The following is a 12638-nucleotide window of genomic DNA, read 5'->3' as shown; positions in this document are numbered from 1 at the left end:
CTGGGAATGGGACCCAAGGAAGTCTCTGACCCAGGCAGATAGAAGCTGCTACCAGAGACCCAGGAGGTCAACAAGGACCAGAAATTTTTCACCCGTGTCAATCAAAGTGTTCTCCTGGGCCTAGATGGATGGACTCTGATGAAGACAGACTAAGGTATGGAAGAGGATAGAAATCATGCTCAGACCAGTGTTGGAGAAAGCGTCATCTATGGCCTAAAGAAGGCCTGACTAGAGCCAACATCAGTGTTAGTGGGAATTTCATGGCTTAGAGAATCCCTGACTGGAGCCAAAGGCATTCTCTAAAAAGAGTGAAAGGAAGTCTTCTACTTGTACAAAAGGTAGATTTTATGAGTGAAAAAATGAAATATGTGACAGGGACAAAAAAGAATACAAGCAAGGCAAGGAGCTGACTTAGAATAGCATCAAAGGAAGTTCTTAAGAGGGCCTAGAATTCATGGGCTAGGGCTCGAGGGAAACTTCATAGACAAAGAGGAAGGATCAAAGAGATTTTGGGCTTGATATAAGTTAAATGAGGTGTGTTGGGGTGGATGTGTGATGGGCATTGTGGGGAACTTTTGACAATGCAAAGGGGTGCTCTGATAAAGGTCAAGGTCAAGCATGGCTTCTGGCAATGCCAAAGGAGTGCACTGATCTGGACCTATGGTATTCTCTAACTCAAACCTGGGATACTTTGATCAGGGTCTAGGACTGATAACATGAAAGTGGAAGGATTAGGGTCAAAGGCAGACGCCAACAAGGCCTGGGGAAGGTCTGCTACTGGTGCAGAAGGTCACTGTGATGTGTGTGGAATGATCTGTGACCAGTGACCAGGGAGAATACACAGAAGGCAGAGAGCCAACTTTTAACAAGGTCAAAGAAGTTCTTTAGAGGTCCTAGGGCTCTTTCACTAGGGATTGAGGAAGACTTCAAAGAGGAAGGATATGTTTGGATTAGGGCTTGCTCCAAGTACAGTCTCTTAAATGGACAGGAATGGTTGGTGATTTGGGAGTTGGGAGGACAGTCAGAAGGTAAAGTGTACTCTTACCAAGCCCAAAGGAGGCTACTCCTAAGGCCAAAGGAACATTCTAATATGGAGCTAATATATTCTCTAACTCAAGCCTTGGGAATCTCTGGTGGTTTGAATGAAAATAGGTCCCATAGGCCTATAGGGAGTTGCACTATTAGGAGATGTGGCCTTGATGTACTAGGTTTAGCCATATTGGAGGAAGTGTGCCAGGCCTTCTCTCTCTCTCTCTCTCTCTCTCTCTCTCTCTCTCTCTCTCTCTCTCTCTCTCTCTGTCTCTTTCTCTCTCTCTCTCTGTCTCTTTCTCTCTCTGTCTCTCTCTCTGTCTCTCTCTCTCTGTCTCTCTCTCTCTGTCTCTCTCTCTCTCTCTCTCCTCCCTTTTCCTGCTGCCTGCTGATCCACATGTAGAACTCTCAGCTACCTCTCCAGCACCATGTTTCTCTGCATACCACCATACTTCCCACCATGATGATAATGGACTAAACCTCTGAACTGTAAGCAAGCCCCAACCAAATGTTTTCCTTTATAACAGTCCCATAGTCATGGTTTCTCTTCACAGCATTAGAAAGCCTAAGACAGAGTTTATGTTCAGGGAGAACCTAGGGCCTGATCTGATGAAGTCAAGGGATACTCAGCACAGGAACCAAGGTGATTTCTTACCATGTCCATGAAAGACTTTGACTAGAGTCTGAATATGTCTCCAGGCAGGGTGTGAAGCCTGTCTTCCATGCCTGATGGTGGCTGTGAATAGGGTTAACAGGGTTATTGAACAGGGGCTGAGCAAGGTCTGGGACTGGTGAGTTGGAAGGTTGTCACCAGGGCAGAAGTTTATCTCTGATGAGGGCCAAAAGAAGCCATGTGCATGGCAGAAGGTGGACTCTAAAGAGGGCTAAGGGAGGCTCTTAAATGGTTCTAGCAACCTCTCATAACAAGATTGATTGAGGGAGTTTCAAAGTTGATCAACAAGGCTCCAGTAAGATAGAGGATAATTTGATTAAGGTAGAATGAGTGTATCAGTAGGGTCCTATGTATTTTCTTACCAGGGACATGGGACTTTTGACCATGGACTAGTGTGGTCTCTGACAAGGGTACAGGAAAGTCTCCTACCAAAGAAGAGGGAGCCTGAGACAAGGCAGTCTCTGAACAGGTCAGAGTAAGTCCTGTACCATGGCTGAGGGAAGTTCACTTCAGTTGTCAAGACAGATATCTAGCCATAGTCCTTTCACTCTATTAGGATGGTCAAAGGCAGGATCTGATCAAAGTCAAGAGAGTGGGACTGGTCCAAGGTGTGAGCAATAGAGGACTTCAAAAAAGATGGAATCAGTTTCATACAACATTCCATGGAAACTACAACCAGGATCTAGGGACTTTCACACCAGGGCAGAGAGGTGTCTCTGAACAGAAACAAGGAAGGCTGCAGATAAGGTCAAGAAGGTTCTCCAATATGGCCTGTGAAAGATCTGAGACTGGTGACTATGGAGCCTGCCAACCAGGGCAGAAGGCTGTCTCTGACTGGAGTCAAGGGAAGCCCGATCAGGTGGTAGGCTTTGAATGGGGGTAAAGGGAAGCTCTTAAGTCGACCTAGAGCATCTCACCAGGCATGACTGAAGAGGGTCCAAAGGGTATTAGAGAGACTCCAATAGGACAGAGTCTAATCCCTGATTAGGTTAGGGTATGGCTATGAAAAGGAACCAAAGACATCTCTGAACAAGATCATGGGGGTCTTTGATAAAGAGCTAGGGTGGTCTCCAACAGGAGCACAAGTCAGTTTCCTACCAGTCAGGAGCAAGAGTGGACCAAGGTAATAGAGTACTCTCTAATCAGGGCTGAGGGTTCTTTCTAACCTGGGCTGAAGAGCTAGTCCATGGCTAAGCAGGGTTTCTTTTTTTTTTTTTTTTACATTGGAATTTTTTTTTTTTTTTGCAATACAATTAAGTTCTACATACAGGCACAGATTCCCTTGTTCTCCCCCCTCCCGCCCCCCTCACTTTCCCCCCAGCCCGCCCCCCATTCCAATCTCCTCCAGGGCAAAGCCTTCCCCACAGACTGAGATCAACCTGGTGGACTCAGTCCAGGAAGGTCCAGTCCCCTCCTCCCAGGCCGAGCCAAGCGACCCTGCATAGGCCCCAGGTTTCAAACAGCCGACTCATGCAATGAGCACAGGACCCAGTGCCACTGCCTGGATGCCTCCCAAACAGATCAGGCCAATCAACTGTCTCACCCACTCAGAGGGCCTGATCCAGTTGGTGACCCCTCAGCCATTGGTTCATATTTCATGTGTTTCCATTTGTTTGGCTATTTGTCTCTGTGCTTTATCCGACCTTGGTCTCAACAATTCTCACTCATATAAACCCTCCTCATTCTCGCTAATTGGACTCCCAGAGATCCACCTGGGGCCTAGCCATGGATCTCTGCATCCAGATCCCTCAGTAGTGGGATGAGGTTTCTAGCACGACAATTAGGGTGTTTGGCCATCCCATCACCAGAGTAGGTCAATTCGGACTGTCTCTCGACCATTGCCAGCAGTCTGTTGTGGGGGTATCTTTGTGGATTTCTGTGGGCCTCTCTAGCACTTTGTTTCTTCCTATTCTCATGTGGTCTTCATTTACCATGGTCTCCTATTCCTTGTTCTCCCTCTCTGTTGTTGATCCAGCTGGGATCTCCCACTCACCCAAGCTCTCTTTCCCTCCACCCTTGCCCTTCACTACCCCCAGTCATGTCCAGGCTGTTCATGTAGATCTCATTCCATTTCTCTGTCATTGGGCGATCCCTGTGTCTTTCTTGGGGTCCTGGTTTCCAGGTAGCCTACCTGGTGATGTGAGTAGCAGTCCAGTCATCCTTGTTCCACATCTAGTATCCTGTTATGAGTGAGTACATACCATGTGTGTCTTTCTGAGTCTGGGATACCTCACTCAGGATGATTTTTTCTAGATCCATCCATTTGTCTGCAAACCTCATGATGTCATTGTTTTTCTCTGCTGAGTAGTATTCCATTGTGTATATGTACCACATTTTGTTTATCCATTCTTCAGTTGAAGGGCATCTAGGTTGTTTCCATGTTCTGGCTATTACAAACAATGCTGATATGAACATAGCTGAACAAGTGCTCTTGTGGTGTGGTTGAGCATTCCTTGGGTATATGCCCAAGAGTGGTATAGCTGGATCTTGGGGGAGATGGATTCCCAATTTTCTAAGAAAGCGCCATATTGATTTCCAAAGTGGTTGTACAAGCTTGCATTCCCACCAGCAGTGGAGGAGAGATCCCCTAGCTCCACATCCTCTCCAGCATAAGGTGTCTTCAGTGTTTTTGATCTTAGCCATTCTGACAGGCGTAAGGTGGTATCTCAGAGTTGTTTTGATTTTAAGCAGGGTTTCTGAGATGTGATGTAACTAAGGCTGGGGGAGTTTTTTGTTTGTTTTTTACTGGGACTGTAAAGCTCTGTACAAGGTCAATGGAAGTATTTAACAGTTGACAAGTCCAGTTTCTAACCAGGGTCAATGGAGCCTCTTACCATGGCCAAGGAGTTTTTAAGAGGGCCTAGTGTAATGTCCCACCAGTGCTGAGTAAGGCTTTTACAGGGCTGAAGGAGGGTCTTATGTACCTAAGGATGTCTCTTAATGGGCACAAGATGATAGTTCCTGGTGAGGACAGAAGAGTATTTGAATGAGTGCTGAAGGTGCTTTCAGGCAAGGGCTGAGGAGATCTCTGAAGATTTTACAAGAATAATGTGATTAGGCATTAGGGCATTCTGTGATCAAGACCAATAGGAGTTTACATTAGTGCAATGGGAGATTTTCTACAAGGATTTATGGAGTCTTCCACCAGGACAGAGCAGTGGAAGACTGTCATGAGGGAGGATTTAACCAGAGCAAAGGAAGTTCTTTGATGGAGGCAGAGGGAGTCTTGGATGAGGACTGAAGACATTCTCTGACAATGGCCCAGGGAGGCTCTTCTCAGGGCAAAGGGAAGTGGTAGTTTCTGGCAGAGTCAATGGAGGCTTTTAAGTGGGTTTGTTAAGGAGATCCTTCTGCCTGGGCAGAGCAAGGCTCCATTGGTGCCTGAGAAGTTTCTCACAGTGGTAAGCTCTGACCATAGCCAGTGAGGTCTCTAACCAGGGCAGAAAGGAGGCTGTAAGGAGAGACCAAGCTGTTCTTTGACCAGGGCCAAGTATGGTCCCCATTAGTTTTGGAGGTCAATCTCTGACAAGGGCAGAGGGAGGCTGGAAGAATGATGGAAGGCAATTTCTGAAAAGGGCCTGGGGATGCTCCTCTAGTTCAGAGAAGGAGAGTCTCTGGCAGTGGCAGCAGGAGTGTTCTTGTGCCAAGGTCAAGAGAGGCTCCAACAGGGCTTTTGGAAGTCTCCCATGGTAACCTGAGGGTAGTCTCCAACCCTGGCCAAGGAAAGTTTCCAACCAGGGTAGAAGGAGGCTGAGATAAGGACTAAAGGCTGTCTATAAGCAAAGCGGAGGGTGGTCTTCCACTAGGATCTAGGGAAGATCTTCTGTGGGTGACGCATGTTGTCTGACTAGGGCTGAGGAAGGCTCAACTGTAGCTGAGGGAGGCTCAATGAGCTTGAGGGAGGTCCCAGGACAGAGCTTAAGGAAGCTTCTATCAGGGCCAAGGCAGATCCCAGATCAAGGCTGAGGACAGTCTCAGAAGGATGAGGAAGGCATCTTCTAGAGATGACAGAGGGAGTCTCAGAGGAGGGTCAAAGGTTAGCAGTCTTTGGTTAAGATGGAAAGAAGGATCCAATGGGAGCCAATGAGGGTCTCTAGTCTAAGAAGGCTTGGACCAAGGCAAGGGGGAGGTCTCTGATGGATGTAGATGTTCGTCTGCAACCACGGCTGAGGGAGGTCTACCAAGGTTAAGGACAATCCCTGATGAGGATGGAGTGAAGCTCATTAGGGCTGATGGTAGTCTCCAATGTAGGTCAAAGGTTACCTCTGACCAGAGCAGAAGGAAGCTCCAACTGGGGCCAAATTTTGTCTCTTATGGGCATGATGTTTGTCAGGGGCTGAGGGCAAACCACAACCAGCAACGAGAGCCAGAGCAGGTTTCTGTGTAGAGCCAGAAGGCTATCTCTGACTAGAGCCAAAAAAGGTGTTTAAGAGGGTCCGTGGTAGTCTCACACATGAGCTGATGGAGGCTCTAATGGGATCCAGGATGGTCTCCAGGGCAGAAGTCAGTCTCTGATGGGTACAGAAGTCTCTGCCAAGGGCTGAGGCCATCCTCTCACAAGGGCCGAGGAGGGCCAAATGCAGGTAGTCTCTGACCAGAACAAAGAGAGGTCTTTGATGGGGGCAAATGAGGGTCCCTAAAAATAGTCTAAGGAGGCTTGTACCAGGACAGAGGGAGGTCTCTACAAGGCTGAGGGTAGTGTCTGAGGAGGGTCTTAATAGGGGCTAAAACTCCCAGGCCTTGAGGGAGTCTCCAACAGGGTTGGAGGCTTCAACCATACTGAGTGCGTCTCTGACAAGTGTAGAAAGAAGGAGGCTCTGACCAGGGCGAGAAAAGCCTCAGACAGGGGTCAATGGTAGCTTCCAAGTTGTGTTATGGGGGTCTCATTAGGGCTGATGGTAGTCTCCAATGTAGGTCAAAGGTTACCTCTGACCAGGGCGAGCCAGGCTGTGGTGCTATACACCTTTAATCCCAGTACTCAGGAGGCAGAGGCAGATGGATCTCTGAATTTGAGGCTAGCCTGGTCTACAAAGTATGTTACAGGACAGCCAGGGTTACACAGAGAAACCCTGTCTTGAAAAACTAAAACAGAAACAAAACAAAACAAAAACGAAGATGAGGGTGGTCTTTTAACAAGGAAGAGAAGCTCCAACTCATCTCCAACTAGGCCCTCAGGGGGACAGTCTTCTAGGAGAATCAATGCAGGCAATTAAGAGGGCAGAAGGCAGTCTCCTATCATTACCACAGTTGAGGAAACTTCCAGCATAGTCAAGGGCTATTACTGAAGGCCTTTTCCAAGGAGAGCAGAGGAATGCTACGACAACCTCCAAGGGAAGACTCTCTGTGAGGGATTTAGGGTCTTCTGAGGAGAGCTGAGAGAAGTTCTCAGGAAGGTCAAGGGTGGCTTCTCTGAGAATCGACAGAGGATTGGAGAAAGCATATGGTAAAGGCTGGATGGCCTGTCTGAAAGCCATTTGCATTTCCCAGGCCACAGGGCAATGCCAGATGATTTTGGGGAAGCTGCACCTTGACAGGGCAGAAAGGGTAAGGTCGGAGAGGAATGGCATTATTTTCCTATTTCTTTTCAACAGTTTAAATAAAATACATTTTATGTGGTAAAAATGAAAATATAGTCAAGTTATTATGACAAACACAACTAACTTGAAATAAATAAAAGCTGAATTGTTTCAAAAGTCCAGGTTTTCATCTTGTATTTTTTAAGACTATTTCATTCTCCTTAGAGTTTTGAATTATTTTGTGTTACTATAAGAGCAGAAACTCTTAAAAACAAATGCTGATATAAAAATGAATGACATAATATCCACAATCACATTCTCCAGAGAAAATTGTCTAATACCTTAAAAATTCAAATCTATATGCAATGATTATGTTTATATTACTGTTTTGTTTCAAACTACTCCTCACTGTAGAACAAATGGATGAAGATATATAATTACATACCACATCATCTTTATGCTCTATTGAAATTACCAGAACTCAGCACTAATGACACTGCATTCATTTTAAGCCCAAATACATTTTTTCCCAAAATAGACAAGTCATCCATGATTTCAGCCGAGTTGCTTTGATTCCAGTCAACTTGCTTCAGTTAATTAAATACTGACATAACTGTGACTTTTCAGTTTTGCTTTTTACTAATCCCAAACAAATAGAATGTATATATTATAAAGTAGTAGCTATTAAACCTTTAATTTAATGGCCTATAAAAGTGTCATTTAAAATGGCTAACATTCAAAGGGGAAAAGTACTATCGCTTCCAATGGCTCACTTTGTCCCTTCACTTATAGGCACAACAGTAAAATCAAGGTTGTGTTGCCAGGATTATGGAAGTACATACATTCCCTTGACTATATTACAGTATGGGCTTCTTCTCTTGTCTCCTCATACTAGAAGCAGTAATTATCTACACATTATACTGTAGAAATAAGATAATATTAGAAACAGGATCTATTTTATCTTGTGAATCTTAACAGTAAGCCATATGTGTGTGTGTGTGTGTGTGTGTGTGTGTGTGTGTGTGTGTGTGTGTCAATCTATAGAAATTGTGGTCTCCAGATATAGTGCTTGTTCTTACTAGCTAGTAACATTTCAGAGAAAAACATCCTTTTTCACTTCTTAGGTGTCAATTTTTGTCCGCAGTATATGGGCACAAAGTGGGTTTTCTGTTCACTTTACTTTAAAAATGTTTAGATGAGGAAATGTAAATATGTTATGTGATGTATAAGGTGTACATTCTGAAGGGTCCAGGAATAGGAAGATAGGAAGATAGGATTAAGATGGAAATACAGGAATAAGATAGGAATATAGGAATAAAAAGTTATAAGCTTAAGAGATGGAAACTGACAGGCATCAGCTCTGCCAACAGAGAGGGATTAACCTTTAACTAGGCCTTTCTTTGTTTTACAGCGGGGCAGCTCTGTCAGCAACCCAAATGTTTGTTTTTGTTTTTTTTTTCTTTTTACGATGGCTCTCTGCAGCCTGAGGTTAACTATTTTCCCTACCACTTATAACCCTACCACTGACAACTGCCATAGACCAAAGTTAACCTTTAATGAGTTCTACATGACAACCTGCTTTGCTTTGTTTCATATTCCCCCTGCCATGGGAACCCAGCTATGTCAGGAAAAGTTGCAGGTTTGGGGCAAACATCAATTAGCTGTGTCAGGAAAGACTATACAGACTTCTACAAACATCAATTAGCTACAACTTTCTGAAACCTTGTCAGCAAAACTGTAAATCCTAAAATGCAATATGTCTCTAAAAGTTTAACTTTGAAATTATAAAAATTCTTTTGTCCATGACTAATGAATGCTTGCCTCTTACTGTAAAAAGAGGCTCATGGACGGAGCCGAGCTAGCGCGTCGAGGCTACCGCTATGATTTTCGTCTCCTTCTGGAGTCAGGAAATGGCTGCTGTGTAGTTCACCATGGAGATAAATCACGAAACTCGTGCTTCAGCATGTCAGGAAGAATCTTGGCAGTATCATAGAGATATCACTGACTTCTGGATCCTGCATAAAGCCCTAGGAGAAAAGAAATTGGCTGCTCCAATTCTAGATCACGTTCTTCAAGATCAAAGTTTAGATCACAATCTAGTTCTAGATCAAGATCAAGATCACATTCTAGAAAGAAGAGATACAGTTCTAGGTCTCGTTCCAGGACATATTCAAGGTCTCATAGTAGAGGTCATATTTATTCTAGAGATTATTGTCAAGATTACAGGAATAATAGAGGAATGAGACGGCCTTATGGATACAGAGGAAGGGGTAGAGGGTATTATCAAGGAGGAGGTGGTAGTTACCATCGAGGTGGCTATAGACCTGTCTGGAATAGAAGGCATTCTAGGAGTCCTAGATGAGGTCGGTCACGTTCCAGGAGTCCAAAAAGAAGATCTGTTTCTTCTCAAAGATCCCGAAGCAGATCTTGTCGGTCATACAGATCCTCTAGGTCTCCAAGATCATCATCATCTTGTTCTTCCTCCCCATATAGCAAATCTCCTGTCTCTAAAAGATGAGGGTCTCAGGAAAAACAAACCAAAAAAGCTGAAGGGGAACCCCAAGAAGAGAGTCCTTTGAAAAGCAAATCCTAGGAGGAACCAAAGGATACATTTGAACATGATCCATCTGAGTCTATTGATGAGTTTAATAACTCTGCCACATCTGGGGATATTTGGCCTGGCCTTTCAGCTTACGATAATAGTCCAAGATCATCTCATAGTCCTTCACCTATTGCTACACCACCCAGTCAGAGTTCATCTTGCTCAGATGCCCCCATGCTTAGTACAGTCCACTCTGCCAAAAATACCCCTTCTCGGCATTCACATTCCATTCAGCACAGGCAATAGAGAAAGTGATGGATTTAGAGAAGAAAAAACTTACAAACTGAAAGAGACTGGATATCTAGTGGAAAGGCCTAGCACTGCAAAGGATAAGCACAAGGAAGAGGACAAAGGTTCTGAAAGAATAACAGTAAAGAAAGAGACACAGTCACCTGAGCAGGTAAAGTCTGAAAAGTTCAAAGACCTCTTTGATTACAGTCCCCCCTCTACACAAGACTCTAGAGACCCGAGAAAAGTCTATCTTCAGAGAGGAGAGCCCGCTTAGTATCAAAATGATAGCCAGTGACTCTCATCGTCCTGAGGTCAAACTCAAAATGGCACCTGTTCCTCTTGATGACTCTAACAGGCCAGCATCCTTGACTAAAGACAGGCTACTTGCTAGTACGCTTGTCCATTCTGTCAAAAAGGAACAAGAATTCCGATCCATCTTTGACCACATTAAGTTGCCTCAGGCCAGCAAAAGCACTTCAGAGTCATTTAAACGACACATTGTATCCTTGGTTCATCATGTTAAAGAGCAATACTTCAAGTCACCTGCAGTGACCCTAAACGAGCGGTTCACTTCATACCAGAAAGCTACTGAAGAACATAGCAGCCGGCAGAAGAGCCCTGAGATCCACAGGAGGATTGCCATCCCTCCAAGAGCTCTGAGGAAGCATACCCGTTTAGCAGGGGAGGAGAGAGTTTTTAAAGAAGAAAATCAGAAGGGAGATAAAAAATTAAGGTGTGCTTCAGCTGATTTTTCGGCATGACATTGACCGTCGCCGTAAAGAAAGAAGTAAAGAATGGGGTGATTCCAAGGGCTTCAGGGAATCTAGTGGATCAAGAAAGCAAGAAAAACCTCCAAAAGATTACAAGGAATACAAATCTTACAAAGATGACAGCAAACATAAAGGTAGAGAGCAAGACCATTCTCGATCGTCATCCTCTTCAGCATCCCCTTCCTCGCCCAGCTCTCGAGAAGAAAAAGAGAGTAAGAAAGAAAGAGAAGAAGAGTTTAAAACTCACCATGAGATGAAAGACTACTCGGGATTTGCAGGAGTTAGCAGACCTCGAGGAACCGTTTTTCGAATTAGAGGCAGAGGAAGAGCCAGGGGAGTTTTTGCTGGGACAAATACTGGTCCAAACGACTCAAATACTACTTTTCAAAAGAGACCGAAGGAAGAGGAATGGGATCCAGAATATACCCCAAAGAGCAAGAAGTACTTCTTGTATGATGACAGAGATGATGGTGTGGATTATTTGGCCCAAAGAGGAAGAGGTCGTGGTCCGTTTCAACGTGGCAGAGGGCGCTTTAATTTCAAAAAATCAGGTAACAGTCCAAAATGGACTCATGACAAATACCAAGGGGACGGGATTGTTGAAGATGAAGAGGAGACCATGGAAAATAATGAAGAGAAGAAGGACAGATGCAAAGAAGAAAAGGAATAGTCTGAAGATTGCAACAGAGAGCAGAACTTGACACATTTTTTAAAACCTGATTTTTGTTTTCAAATAAGAATGTAAACATTTTACTTAAAATTTACTGTTTGCAAGTAGTCTATAGAAATTTTGTTTTAAGTCTTCAAATACCTTGGAAACATAGTAGACTGTATGTTGAAAATTGTATTGAAATAAAGTAGGAAATGTTCCGTACCATAAAAAAAAAAGGCTCGTGACCCACCCCCAATTGCCACAGTGTCAGAATCTTGGACTCTGACTGTACTCCTAGTTAACTGGGATTCTCTTTCCCCATGATGACTTTTGGAATAAAGTTTGCTTCTGGTTTCATAGACTTCGTTGGTCTGTTCCCCATTTTTTGCAGGCCTTTGGACCTAACATATTCTAGATAGAGTCAAAATTTCACAAGACAGCCAACACTTCAGAAGCACTGATGCAGAAATTACTGACTTGTGAATGTATATGTTGGTTGAGAAATTAGAACTGTAAAGGCGACAGTGACCTGAATTCCTTCTCTATAAGTCGGGATGAGGAAAGGTGACTACTCAGGAAGAAAGGAATTTTAAAATCTGCTGACTTCTCATCCTAAGAACAACAATAATCTTGGGTACAAATGCATAGCAGTAGAAGGAACATTTGCCTTCTATTATATTCGTGTATATGTTATGTTGTGTCTATAGTAATAACAGCGGTACCATGGCACACGAATAGATAACAGTAGCAATCCTATTTACTGACAACCTTGTGATATAGTAGGCTGTGTTATAAGTTCTTTTTAAGGATACAGAGATCCACGGCCAGGCCCCAGGTGGAGCTCCAGGAGTCCAATTGGTGAGAAAGAGGAGGGTTTATATGAGCAAGAATTGTTGAGACCAAGGTTGGATAAAGCACAGGGACAAATAGCCAAACAAATGGAAACACATGAACTATTGAACCAATAGCTGAGGAGCCCCCAACTGGATCACGCCCTCTGGATAAGTGAGACAGTCAATTAGCTTGATCTGTTTGAGAGGCATCCAGGCAGTGGGACCGGGTCCTGTACTTAATGCATGAGTTGGCTGTTTGAAACCTGGGGCTATTACAGGGACACTTGGCTCAGCCTGGGAGGGGGGGACTGGACCTGCCTGGACTGAATCTA

At 44.3% G+C, this 12638-nt stretch overlaps 1 protein-coding gene across 1 annotated transcript; it reads left to right on the top strand.

Annotated features, from left to right (window-relative positions):
- The first annotated feature begins 9986 nt into the window (after positions 1-9986).
- LOC131900065 (bcl-2-associated transcription factor 1-like) lies at positions 9987-11690 on the top strand. The gene is given in 3 exon segments (XM_059251487.1): positions 9987-10259; positions 10261-10800; positions 10802-11690. Coding segments are annotated over 3 exon segments (1503 nt in total). The 3' UTR covers positions 11492-11690.
- The last annotated feature ends 948 nt before the right edge of the window (positions 11691-12638 follow it).

This window comes from Peromyscus eremicus, chromosome X (genome assembly GCF_949786415.1).
Source record: "Peromyscus eremicus chromosome X, PerEre_H2_v1, whole genome shotgun sequence".
Lineage (NCBI taxonomy): Eukaryota > Metazoa > Chordata > Mammalia > Rodentia > Cricetidae > Peromyscus > Peromyscus eremicus.
This window is presented reverse-complemented; position numbering and strand designations above follow the sequence as displayed.